Source organism: Haemaphysalis longicornis, unplaced genomic scaffold (assembly GCF_048455015.1).
Source record: "Haemaphysalis longicornis isolate Haplotype H1 unplaced genomic scaffold, Haemaphysalis longicornis Haplotype H1 scaffold_1, whole genome shotgun sequence".
NCBI classification, from domain to species: Eukaryota; Metazoa; Arthropoda; class Arachnida; order Ixodida; family Ixodidae; genus Haemaphysalis; species Haemaphysalis longicornis.
The window spans coordinates 159,221,974-159,234,737 of NW_027526203.1; the positions used below are offsets into that span (position 1 = coordinate 159,221,974).

At 47.9% G+C, this 12,764-nt stretch overlaps 1 protein-coding gene and 1 long non-coding RNA gene across 2 annotated transcripts in view; both read left to right on the top strand.

Moving 5' to 3' along the window:
• LOC144155420 (uncharacterized) overlaps positions 1-619 on the top strand; it is a 966-nt gene extending 347 nt beyond the window's left edge. Inside the window, exons 1-2 of the mRNA XM_077686831.1 lie at positions 1-314; positions 378-619. The exon at positions 1-314 is cut by the window's left edge and continues 347 nt beyond it. Of these exons, the coding sequence (XP_077542957.1) occupies positions 1-314; positions 378-619 (556 nt within the window). The remainder of the gene's footprint in view (positions 315-377) is intronic.
• Positions 620-2,096: 1,477 nt separating this feature from the next.
• Positions 2,097-8,434, top strand: LOC144166884 (uncharacterized). Its single transcript, XR_013321786.1, has 3 exons — positions 2,097-2,801; positions 3,409-3,495; positions 7,693-8,434. It is a non-coding gene; the product is annotated as an uncharacterized LOC144166884 (long non-coding RNA).
• The last annotated feature ends 4,330 nt before the right edge of the window (positions 8,435-12,764 follow it).

The following is a 12,764-nucleotide window of genomic DNA, read 5'->3' on the forward strand; positions in this document are numbered from 1 at the left end:
GGCGGTGCCAGGGAGGGCGCCACTTTGTTTGCGCTGTCGTGGCACTGGACATATCCGACGAGAATGTCGGGTCCCGCGTTGCGCGCAGTGCCGTCGGTTCGGTCATGAAGAGAACCAGTGCGTCAGGACTTACGCCACCGTTGCCGGCCCAACCCTACGCGAGGATATCAGCGATCACATCATGGATGAAGCCGACGCCGAGGAAACGGCGGGAACGGGAGACAGCCGGGCTGCCGGTGAGGCAACGCCGGTAGTGGTCACGCCCACGGTCACGCCCACCAACCAGGCCGAAAGCGCAGAACAAAAAGTTGAAGGTGCTTCACCGGAGTAGCGAAAGAGCGCAGATAAGCCACTGGACGACGTCATTCCTACCGCAGCCAGCGAAACTGCGGTTTCGGTTCCCGTTAAACCGGCGGATAGCATGGAGGTGGACAAATCCAACGGGGGTACAGCCACGGTCAAGAGGACACAGAAACCAAACTCCAAGGACGGACACAATGCCAGCGAGGCCAACGGGGAGGAGCCGCCCCCCAAGGCGGCCCCATCGCGGCGGCCATCGTTCAAGCCAAAGCCCAACATACCCCCGGAGCGCACCCCAAGCATGATGCCGCCGACCTAGCGTCGAAGGCCGGATTCTGCTGGATGTCACACGACGAAGTTAAGTGCCATCTCACTTGTGCCAGTGTGTTGTGGAACGAGAGACGCTTTCGCCGGGAAACAAAAACTCCCTGGGGCCCTGTCAACATGGATTGCACTGAGACAGTGAGTTGGTCACAATATGTTATGAATGGGTTGGCAAGGGGCATTGTAACCGTTAATCGTAAATGGCACAAAACTTACAAAGAGCTCTTCGCATTGCCACGCTGAATGTGAGAGGCCTTTCGGCTAAACGACGGCAGTATCAACTAAGTCGGTTGTTTTTGGAAAATGATGTTGACATAGCAGCAATACAGGAAACAAAGATAGAAAGTCAAGAACAAACCGATCGTATGGTTCAACCTTTTGCTTCGAGGTATAATGTGGTAGTTAGTAATGCTGTGGGCACGTCTGGAGGATGTGCCATTTTCATACGCAATTCCCTTGTAATTGTAGAAGAGGATGTCATCGTGAGTGAAACGGGTCGGTTAGCCATTTGTGATTTTTCCTGTTTTGAAACACGATGGAGGATTGTTTGTGTTTATGCGCCAAATAGAGATAACGAGCGCGCAGTCTTTTTTGAACAGATCGAAGGACACATGAACACCGACAGATACATTATTCTGCTTGGGGATTTTAATTGCGTCTGTTATGCAGAAGATAGGTACAAAAACTTGCCTGCCCGAGAACGCAGTGCAAATACTTTGAGCCAAATAACACATAATTACCAGTTAGACGATGTTGGAAAGGCTTTATCGGACGGCAACTGCCCGCAGTTCACGCACTTTCAGCGTGATAGCCATGCTCGGTTAGACAGAATATACGTTTCGATGAAGCTTATCTCGACGTGCAATAGCTACGAAGCACACTAAACTTTTCTACACCCTTTTGGCCAAAAAGGGCGTAAAATAATTGAAAAAAGGGTGTTGGGAGGCCCTTACGCCCTTTTTCTTGAATCTCAACACCCTCTTTTGTAGCTTTCCACCCTTTTTGCGTGAAAAAAAGGGTGTTGACCAACCTCAACGCCCCTTTTTTTTTAAGGGTGTTGAAAGGGTGGGGAAAAGGTGTTCAGATCATCATTGATTGAGGTCATGCATGCAATATAATTTCAAAAAGACATCCCATTGTACCATCCACCCAACCTCGTCAAAAATGTTCAAAAGCAAAAAAAAAAAAAAAGCTGCCAAATTCAATAAAAAGCAGCGGCAGCACCGACGTTGAAACAGGAAAAATATCAGCCCTTGCTTATTACGACATAGACAGAATAACACTCCCCCTCCCACTTTTTGTTTCCTACAGCCTTGCACGGAGCACAGCACAGCCTTGAACTGTGACATCTGTATCATCATTCCGTCGTTCCCTGTACCTCTCCTGCCCCACCAGCACAATCATAGCCCTCTCTGACAACAGTCATTCTCGTTACTCAGTGGAGTTATAACGTACTAGCAATCACAATTTTATTCCATTCTTATTGTTAGCGACCGTAAATATTGTGTACAAATGCAATAAACAGACCACCTAGTTTCTCCTGCAGAAACAACGTTGGAGAACAAGGCAGATATCAAAAGAAAACAAAAGTTGGGGAGGTAGGGGCATGAAATCGGGCGCTAAATAAACAGACGCCAAATAATAATACGATTACTTACACTAGAACACTGCCAAATTTCATTGCGCAGTGTTATCTTACTATCTGCTGCTTTTTTTAACGTTCAAATCGAGCGCCATAAGCTTCAGTTCGCGTTTTGTGTTTGTAAACTTTAAATATCTAAGCTTCTTTATTATAATACACACAGTAAATAATAAACCTAAAGATTATGTTATATTCAGTAAAAGAGGTAATTATTTATTGTTGTATTTTTAATTTGTTTACGCAACTCCCTGCCAACGGCCGATATCTTGAGTACGGCGCGCGGCGGCGTGGCCGGATTCCGGAACAGATACCCCGTGACCCGTCTTTCATCGGATTGTTTACGTGTTTCCTGTGGTGTGCGGTTAAACAAGCGCAGTTATTATGATTAATTGGGCACCTCGTCGTCTTCGGTTGTGTCTGTCGTGTTCGACTTCGCGATGAAGTATTTGAGAACAACTTTGCCACCTGAAGACGGCTAATTTCGCTTGGCGCTTGCCTCTGAACGTCGCTCGCTCCTCTGCGTGGTCTCTGTCAGGTAAGCTGTCTCGTCACATTTGCCGCCTTTCTTGTCACTGGATGTCGTTTGTAGCTGTCATCGCCGCTTTAAGGATTCGTTAACAGGAGCACGCGTGTGTGAATTGTTTAACTGAACTGGCGAGGTTGAACCTAGAGGGCTCGTCTCTAGAAAGGCGATGTGCGAAAGATTGTGGTGCTTCCATTGAGCGCTAAACGCACTGGCGCTCAGTAACGCCGTGGCGCTCAGTAACTCAGTAACGTTTCCCATTCCGCAGCACTATATTGAACAGCTTCAGAGTTCACCACTGCGAACCACGTCTTACGCGTAGTTTATCAGAACACGGGCGGCTACTCCTCTAAACTGTGCTGCGCAGCGTTTTCGGCTTCGTTGATCACCGCAGTCGTTTGTGCCGTGTTGGGAATTGCGTGGGAGAATCGTTTGCGAGCGAATGTGCGCGCCTCGAAAGCTTCGTTGCGTTTGCGGCGAGCCACCTCACCATGTGTACGGTGCCGCGGTACGCGGGCAGTGATTTTGGCTGAATGTTGTGTTGCCCGAGACGTAACATTCGTGCACCTAATCATTTCCATTCTTGCATGTGTGGTAATCATGTGTCATCCCGTTTTAGACCTCTGGACGGTCTGAGCGCATCACGTCCCTCCATTCAACCGGACGAGAGCCACAAGCATTGTCAACAGTGTTTGGCTGCCAGAACGTAAGTTTTCAAACACAGTTTTGGTAGCACAGTGGGCTATCATACTTGAATAAGGTTCGATCACTTGAATGTACAAGTTCTCTCCCCCGTAACAATTATTGGTGTTTCATGCATAACCTAACATGTAGGCGCTCAATGGCAACCTTTATTGTTAATTTCGGAAAACTCAAAAGTTTCACCCAAAATCATAATGTGGGCGTAGCAGTTAATCACCATGTATACGAACTTCCTGGTGTTAGTCATGTTTACGGTGAAGCCATATTTCTTAGGTGGTGACACAAAAATGTTATTACCTTTGTAGTTTAGTCTTCGATAAAGCCTTACCAGTTCTGTTTTCAGCTATTTTTTGGATGTTTATCATGTGAATTGACAGTCCTTGCAGTCCACTTTTTCAAATAGTTATGTAACTGCCTGTACCATTTAAACAGGCCTGATTGGGGTTCTGAAGGCTGCGATTTACGCACGCTAGTGCTGTACCGCCAATAAAGAAACATCCTTCCACAAAGAAAAAGATTTGAAAATGTAAAATATCAGCAGCATTATTCTTAACTGGAACATGCTAATTGCTAGGCCTGGGGCTTTTCCTGAAAGCACTGTGGATGTTATGAGAGAGGAAAAACCACTCAAACACATCTGCCAAGGCCGTTGCTGCTCCAAGATGCGTGCAAGCATTGAGTCTTCTGAGCAATACATTACACCCTTTTTTTTAAACAACCGACGTGCATGCTGAACGTACTCCTGATTGGGCGTTTGCCAGGCGCGTAGCAAGGAATTTTTTTTCGGGGGGGGGGGGGGGGGGGGGGGGAACCGTGGTCGACCAAAAGATGGGACGGGGAAATATGTAGGCAAGGCATCTTGCGCGTTGTTTTGCAAACGAAGCTTGAAATGACTGACTTTAACATGCGATTTGTGTATGCTCAACGCTAACTGTAAAGCCCACCTTAAAGGAGCCATGAAGAGAAAATGCAAGTTGGTTTTATTCGAAAGACTTCGTGTTTTATAGTGCCCCCAGCGCTTGTCCGGATACAAACGGTGCTTTATTCACTGAGAAATTAAACAATTTAGGTTAAAATTTTGATTTTCCCGCTCAATCGTGCGTTTTCGTGGTCCCAAATGACATCACAGGAACCGACCGCTCTGCAGCCTAGAGTACCTTCATTCACGCATCCGCCGTACAGGGCAGAGACGCCCAGATACGCTGGCGGCGCCATTTTCGGTTGCTCACTCGCCGCCGAAGCAAGTCATTGTGTCAAAACCGCGCTAAAATTATCGCCGCAACGCGGTTTACTGAAGAAGTTTGAATCATATTGTCTGTTTCGCGTTGCTAGGTCTCGTGGGAAACGAAAAGAATAACCCGTTGAGCCCGTTGGCCCAATTGCGGCGGCACGGGACCGTTCAAAGGTTGTCTGCACCCTGTACAGCGGTGTTCGTTTGTTCCCGCGTTTTTTTACGTTCTGTAACCTAGATGGCGCCACCATACCGTGGCAAGCGTTTGGTTTGTTTTTGCCCGCATTTAAATCTGGCTTGTTTTTGTTCTGGGAGAAAATATTCGTTCCCTGAAACAGTGCTCGCTCGACAAATGGGGTCACGTAAGACACCGTTGCTTGCGTCAATCGGCCAGTGTCGTCTGAGACAACCCCAAGCCCCGCAGTGCTGTGCAGCTAAACCAAGCATGCTGTGCGCAGTACGAACAGCAGAACGCATCAGTACTTCTATGTTTACATGTGCTTTCGTAACTTCCACTGTTTGTCCCATCATTCTTATTGCTTTGTAAAGAATGTGCCCTAAATTTAAGCGCAAATCGCTCATTCGTCTAGTTTGTAAGCTCTACCTAATTGGCGTCTGCTTCTGCCAGCCTCCGCCAATCGCAGAGCTTAGCTCATGTGACATCATAGGTTCTGTTGCGGGAAATGAGCTGGTGGGTCGCATGACCATTCCCGTTTTTCCTAATTATGTAGCTTATTTGAGCGAAGTTTACGTTAAAAGTGGTGTCAGTATGATTCTAACGAGACAATCTTTTGAATGAACCAAACTTGTGTTTTCTCTTCATGGCTCCTTTAAGGAGCTTAGATGGTGATGATAATTATGATCACCTAAATTCCCGCTCGCTGGTCTATGGGCAGACCACGGGCGAATCATTCGTCCGCAGAGCAGGTGGTTAGGCGGACCCACGCTCGTGAGCGTGATCATGAGTGCGCTCGTGAGTGGCGCGCGGTCCCCGAAGTTCGTCGGGAGGAAGTGGAGGCCAACACTGAATGTTTGCTATCAAGATTCTCGTGTTTTAGATTTTCCTTTAGAAAATTAGAAAAGGGACTATTAAGTTTTCTTGTCAGCTATGAAGCACAGTCGAGCACGATTTGAAGGTTATCGCGCCAGCATCGAGCGGCCAAGCGTGCCACCAGCCCACGGTTTCGTTTCGGAACCATGAAAATCGAGATTTCGCACTCTTCGCTCCCTTGTTGGCTGTTCCATGATACAACAATGGCCCGCACGACTGACTTGCCACCCTTTGGGTTTCACGCTGTACATTCGTTGTTATCAAGCACAGACTTGGACTTGGTTGCCCTTTATTACGCCGACGATAACGAAACTTGCATGGAATATTTGCTAAAGCTGGTGTTCTTTCTGCTTCGTTTGAAAGAGTAGCTTTCCCGCGACAACCATCGAATCGCAGTGGACTGTACATGTGGCGCATTCGTATATTATGGCGGTGAAGCTAGCAAACGTGCGTCTTCGTCCTTAAGTAATCGCCTTTTGTTATTTTTTGTGCTAGTAACGTGAGTAGTAAACTTGCGCTAAGCAGAACACCTTATTGCACTGCTGTTGAATGTTGAGCTTGTTGCACGTTTCTTAAATTTCATTATATTTCTATCTGTTAAATCGAAACAGACATGGCTTCAGTAAAATTCCGGTTAAGCAAATACAGAATGCTGATTCTAACCAAGAGGGAGGTCAAGGAAACAGTGGAATAGTGCCAAAAAAACAAAGCTCCGCAATAAGGAGAATTGTGTAGTTTTGTTGATGTGGAGGAAATACAACATGGGCAGAGCAATGCTTTTTATGCAGCAGAAATTATGGATCTGCAATAGTCAATGAAATGCGATGTCGGTAGAAAAATAAACATATCAAGGATTGATAGTTGACTGAACAAAATACAGCGACATGCTCTGTCATGTGATTATACTTTGTACCAGTGTAAAGACAAGGAATTACACGCTCCCGACCACATGTAAGCCTATATGAGGCTTTTCCTGCTGTTCTGCCATTCCCCGGCCGTGCTGTTCCGCCATTGAAGCAGTAGGGCTGTTTTGATCGGCTCGCGGCAGGTTCCCGGTGCTTATCGGTGTATCCGGCGCGAAATGCAGCCGGGCTGTATATATTGACAGGTACAGCAACTGGAGCGGGCGCAGGGATCAGACGTTGACATAGCCCTTGTTTTCAGCTTTATGTGAGCAAGAATGTCCTTAAAACTGCAGGTGACTTCAGGCGGTTTTTCAGGCTGCCTAAACCGCACCCCAGCCTTGGCATAAAACATTATGAAAGGGGGGGGCACCTGGACCCCCCCCCCCCCCCCCCCCCGGCTACGCCCTTGGCGTGTGCTTATTCTTTCTTGCATCCACCACATTCAAGTCGTCACGTTGAATTGGGAATGCTGGAATCCAGCATATGCTGGCAAGATACGAGAGCTTGAACACAACCCACTTGCCCGCAATGAGTTTTCAAAGATCTCCACCACCTGAAGGTACTGAAGTGAGATGTAAGCATTGCCTGAAAACCATTCCAGATAAGGGTACGAAATCATAGTTATGGGCCTTTCTCGCCCATTTACGTGTTTTGAACAAAAAAAGTGCCATTTAAAGGTAACACGTCGTTCCCTGCCGATTTCTGATGCCTGATTAAGTTTGTGGGCATAAATTTAGCAGCTTTCTCACATGTCTAACGTGTATGCGGGCTTGTTAGGAGTGAAGTAGGTAAAAATTGAAAGGTTTGATTGTATTTGTGTATAGATTACCTACATTGTTCTCATTCCTAGAAAAGAAAAATTGAGGTAACCCTGCCAATTGTTCTGCATTGCTGCATTTTATTATGCTTGTATGATTCGTAGAACCTGCAGGAGTTCAGCTGCTTGTTAAAGGAAAAATGAACAACGGTACAAAAAAAAGAGCATCTACTAAATAAAAATCTTCACAATCGCAGGATGCCAACGGTCCACCTACCAACTTGCGTCCTGCATTGTTTCTGCTGGCTGGAGCGGCGCATGGAGCATTTTTCAGCTTCTCGAAGTTTGTGATCAAGCGCTGCCCCAAGTGAAGGATGCCGCAGACGGATCTTCTGTTTTAATGCCACAATTTCATGTGCTGAGCACTTACTCGTAAGGCATTTTAAATATTCATCATCCCAGAGGGTATGTTACCTTCGTCTTGGGTGGAATGTGGCTGCAATCAGGTTATTTGTGACGGAAACAAGTGAACCACGTGGTGAGAGTCATTGAGGCCTTGTTGATTGCGCATGCTTCTGAAATAACGTTTTCATTCAGCTGAATACTTTCTAAATATTACAATTTGTGAACAAAATATGATAAAAGTCATGATTAGTTGTACTACAGTGCAGGAAAGAAATGCCAGCACATGTTTTAAGAGCCTCTTATATTTCAGGTCATTGGCTGGTGAGCAGTAAAACAGAACTCAAAATTGTTTAAAGTGAAATCAAATATTTGTTGTCACCAGTGCATGACCCGTAGTAAAAGCTATCTGGTCTCCCAATTTCAAATGAGACAGGAAATGCCAAAAAAATAAGGAAATAAACAAGACAGCTTGCTACAATAAACCAATTCAAAGAATTGCTCAATGTCTATGAAGTGGTGATTCAGGCGGGTTAGTTCGGTGTTGATGAAATACAAGCAGGCACTCGCCTGGTCAAAAACGAATAAACAAATAAAGACGTTTTGGCGCCCCTACTGGTCCCTTGATCACAATGAAAGGGGGGTGAAAGGTCTCGATTATTTATAGGTTCGGTGGCGCAGAGTGCGCATGTGTATCTCGGGGAGATTACCCCGCGACCGGTTAATCGTGTTTTTAGTTGGTTGAATATGCACTGATTCTAAAAGTAGTCGTGTCGACAGGCGCTTCTCTGATGCGATTATGCTTGCGGAATCCCAATCGATGACGTGGTCAGTAGCCAGGTGATGATCCGCCAAGGCATTTCAGCTTACATTGCCCTTTTTGACATCATTCTGGTGCTATTGAATTCTTCTTTTAAAAATTTCCAGTGAACTATGTAGGATGCATCGCTATCCTTGCATGGAATTTTGTAGGCAACTCCGGGGAATCTTGATTTTTCTAAAGGGTCCTTCATGCGTACCAGCTTCTGCTCAAGCCTGTTCGTTGGCACGTGTGCAGTTTTAACGCCATATGTGCCAAACACCCTTGCAAGAGCTTCACTGATGCCTTGCGTGTAGGGGACGGCAGCGCGTTTTTGCCTGTCTTCTTCAGGAACCCTTTCGGAGGAGGCAACTGAAGCCCGCAATTGTTGCGTCCTCACAAGCTTTGAAGGGTAGCCGTTACGGCGAAGGTCCTTCCTTACCGCGGCTAGCTCTTGCTTGCGCAGACCAGGCTCAGAGCAGATTCGTGATGTGCGTGAGAAGAGTGCAGCGGCGACGGAGCGTTTTTGGCCTATAGGATGCGCAGAGTCGAACCCCAGGTATCTACCCGTGTGGGTCGGCTTTCGATACACACTGGTTGTAAATCCTTTGGCCGACCGTCTCACAAGTACGTCGAGGAAGGCGATCTGTCCATTATTTTCCTGTTCCATGGTGAACTGGATGCTTGGAACACAAGAGTTTAGATGCTCAATTAAAGGCATTACGTCTCGGCGGTGGATCACACAAAAACAGTCGTCTACGTAGCAAACAAAGATCTTGGGGCCGTCTTGTACGAGCATAGCGCAGAATTTTCTAGAGCCTCTAAGGCAATATTCGCACAGACTGCTGAAATGGAAGCTCCCATTGCTGTTCCAAACCGCTGCTTGTAACATTATACGTTGAAAACAAAACGTGTTCTGCAGGCCAAATTCCAGGCAAAATTACGCGGTCCGGAGTTGCAAGGATCTACTAGAGAACGATGCATCTCTGCCTTCACGTTCGCCAATTGAGACGCAAGACTTGTATTGTCTCCTGGAATTTGGCCTGCAGAACACATATATTTTGTTTTCAACGGACCAGCGGTTTCGAACAGGGATGGGAGCTTCCGTTTCAGTAGTCTGTGCGAATGTTGCCCTAGAGGCTCTAGAAAATTCTGCGCTATACTCGTAAAAGGCGGCCCCAAGATGTTTGTCTGCTACGTAGACGACTGTTTTTGTGTGATCCACCGCCGAGACGTAATGCCTTTATTTGAGCATCTAAACTATTGTGTTCCAAGCATCCAGTTCACCATGGAACAGGAAAATAATGGACAGATCGCCTTCCTCGACGTACTTGTGAGATGGTCGGCCCAAGGATTTACAACCAGTGTGTATCGAAAGCCGACCCACACGAGTAGATACCTGGGGTTCGACTCTGCGCATCCTATAGGCCAAAAACGCTCCGTCGCCGCTGCACTCTTCTCACGCGCATCACGAATCTGCTCTGAGCCTGGTCTGCGCAAGCAAGAGCTAGCCGTGGTAAGGAAGGACCTTCGCAGCAATGGCTACCCTTCAAAGCTTGTGAGGACGCAACAATTGCGGGCTTCAGTTGCCTCCCCCGAAAGGGTTCCTGAAAAATACAGGCAAAACCGCGCTGCCGTCCTCTACACGCAAGGCATCAGTGAAGCTCTTGCAAGGGTGTTTGGCACATATGGCGTTAAAATTGCACACGTGCCAACGAACAGGCTTAATCAGAAGCTGGTACGCGTGAAGGACCCTTTAGAAAAATCAAGATTCCCCGGTGTTGCCTACAAAATTCCATGCAAGGATTGCGACGCATCCTACATAGGTGAAATCGAGAGCATGATGTAATCCCGTCTGGCCGGGAGGGTACATTAGGAACGAAAAAGAGACGCCGACCAGTCCAAACAAAACGTACTGACGTTTGGGCTTCCAGCACCGAAGCCTTGTTCACAATAAATGCATCACCAGAAGTGGGTCGTTTAAGTGGGCTTCTATAATCGCTGCAAAGAGCGTGAGTAGATCGGGTTTAGATTTCCGTCGTTACGATTGACTGAGGAACGAAAAAGAGACGCCGACCAGTCCAAACAAAACGTACTGACATTTGGGCTTCCAGCACCGAAGCCTTGTTCACAATAAATGCATCACCAGAAGTGGGTCGTTTAAGTGGGCTTCTATAATCGCTGCAAAGAGCGTGAGTAGATCGGGTTTAGATTTCCGTCGTTACGATTGACTGTGTTAGATGTGGTCTGAATGATTAGTTATTCCAGATGTAGCCGTGATGGTCACTTTTTCTGTAGCGACGATTCTTGCATTGTCCCAATCAATCTTGTGGTCATTCACGACGGCGTGTTTGGCTAAAGCATTGTTGCGGACGCTTTTATTCTTTACTTCACGTGCGTGCTGCTGCAGATGATTCTTATAATTTCCTGATTCCCCGATATACACGCCACTGCAGTCTGCACAAGGTATCTCGTATACCACACCGGAGAAGCGCTCCTTGGGCAAGCGGTCCTCGACTCTCACGAGCTCATGGCGCATCTTTTTGGCTGGAACGTGGGCCACCTGCACGTCATATTCCCGTAGGATACGTGCCAAACATTCACTTGTTCCTGGAAGGTAATGCAGAGGAGCTCGCTTCATCGGGGCAGGAGGCACGTCCAGTTGTCCCCGTCGGGTCAGTTGGCGTTCTGTTGCGTTTATAAAGTGCCTCGGGTAACCGCAGCTAGCCAGGTTGTCCTGTACCTTTGCCGTGTCCACCGCCGCATCCTCGGGCTTCGAGCACGATCTTTTCGCACGCTGCAGTAGCGTGCTAACAACAGCCGTCTTGCGGGAAGCGGGGTGCACAGAGTTGAAGTTCAGGTAGCGGTCTGTGTGCGTTTCCTTGCGGTACACGCTGAAACGTAGCCTCTGGCCCTGCCGAGACTCGAGGACGTCCAGGAAGGGAAGTTTGCCATCGGCCCCCTCTTCTGACGTGAACTGAATGGCACGTTCCATACTGTTGAGGTGGGCCAGCAAGCTGTTCGCCGCGTCTTTCTGAACGACGCCGAAACAATCGTCGACATAACGCAAGAACACTTTTGGTTGAGGGGCAAAGGAGGCTAGCGCGCGTGCTTCCAGCGCTTCCATGGTCAGGTTTCCCGCCGTGACCGAAATAGCGGCACCCATTGGAGTTTCCTGCCTTTGCTTGTAAAAATGGCCTATAAAGACGAAGTACGTATTGTTCAGGCAAAAATCTAGAAGCCTGTGTAGTTCTGGCTCATCCATCGGTGATCTCTTGGGCAACGTCTGAACAGCCTCGAGAGCAGCGGTGCATAGGTTGACAGCCAGGTCAATCGGAATGCTCGTGAAAAGGGACTTAACGTCGAAGGACACCATCAGGTCGTCTTTCTCGATCACGGTGTTGCGAGTCTTCTCGACAAAATCGAAAGAATTACGAATGTGAGTGGTCCCTTTACCGACGAGCGGAGCCAGAACTTGGTGCAGGAACTTCGACAGGTGGCCCTGCACCAAGTTCTGGCTCCGCTCGTCGGTAAAGGGACCACTCACATTCGTAATTCTTTCGATTTTGTCGAGAAGACTCGCAACACCGTGATCGAGAAAGACGACTTGATGGTGTCCTTCGACGTGAAGTCCCTTTTCACGAGCATTACGATTGACCTGGCTGTCAACCTATGCACCGCTGCTCTCGAGGCTGATCAGACGTTGCCCAAGAGATCACCGATGGATGTGCCAGAACTACGCAGGCTTCTAGATTTTTGCCTCAACAATACGTTCTTCGTCTTTATAGGCCATTTTTACAAGCAAAGGCAGGAAACTCCAATGGGTGCCGCTATTTCGGTCACGGCGGCGAACCTGACTATGGAAGCGCTGGAAGCACGCGCGCTAGCCTCCTTTGCCCCTCAACCAAAAGTGTTCTTGCGTTATGTCGACGATTGTTTTGGCGTCGTTCAGAAAGACGCGGCGAACAGCTTGCTGGCCCACCTCAACAGTATGGAACGTGCCATTCAGTTCACGTCAGAAGAGGGGGCCGATGGCAAACTTCCCTTCCTGGACGTCCTCGTGTCTCGGCAGGGCCAGAGGCTACGTTTCAGCGTGTACCGCAAGGAAACGCACACAGGCCGCTACCT